The sequence below is a fragment of the Aspergillus foveolatus genome (genome assembly GCF_047715535.1).
Source record: "Aspergillus foveolatus strain CBS 279.81 unplaced genomic scaffold BDW70scaffold_36, whole genome shotgun sequence".
Classification (NCBI taxonomy): domain Eukaryota; kingdom Fungi; phylum Ascomycota; class Eurotiomycetes; order Eurotiales; family Aspergillaceae; genus Aspergillus; species Aspergillus foveolatus.
In genome coordinates this window covers 75,667-75,980 of record NW_027396100.1, presented here as the reverse complement: position 1 = coordinate 75,980, position 314 = coordinate 75,667, and the positions used below count along the sequence as shown (strand labels likewise).

Sequence of the window (314 nt, the reverse complement as noted above, 5' to 3'; positions counted from 1 at the left end):
GGGATTCTCTACAAGAAGCAGGACAAGCTGAAGGAGGCAGAGCAAATGTATCAGCGAGCATTGGCAGGCTATGAGAAGGCATTGGGTCCTGATCACACATCCACTCTGGATACAGTTAATAATCTTGGGACTCTCTACTCTGATCAGGTCAAGCTAAAGGAGGCGGAGGAGATGTATTGGCGTGCCCTGGTAGGCAGAGAGAAGGCACTGGGTCCTGACCACACATTTACTCTGGATACGGTCAACAATCTTGGGACTCTTTACTTTAATGAGGGCAAGCTGAAGGAGGCAGAGCAAATGTATCAGCGAGCATT

General features: G+C 49.0%; 1 protein-coding gene across 1 annotated transcript in view; it reads left to right on the top strand.

Moving 5' to 3' along the window:
- The window catches only part of BDW70DRAFT_161387 (uncharacterized protein), a gene marked incomplete at both ends in the record, with an annotated part of 4,029 nt that overhangs the window by 3,016 nt on the left and 699 nt on the right, over window positions 1-314 (top strand). The window contains one exon of the mRNA XM_073740969.1: window positions 41-189. Within this exon, the coding sequence (XP_073594493.1) occupies window positions 41-189 (149 nt within the window). The remainder of the gene's footprint in view (window positions 1-40; window positions 190-314) is intronic.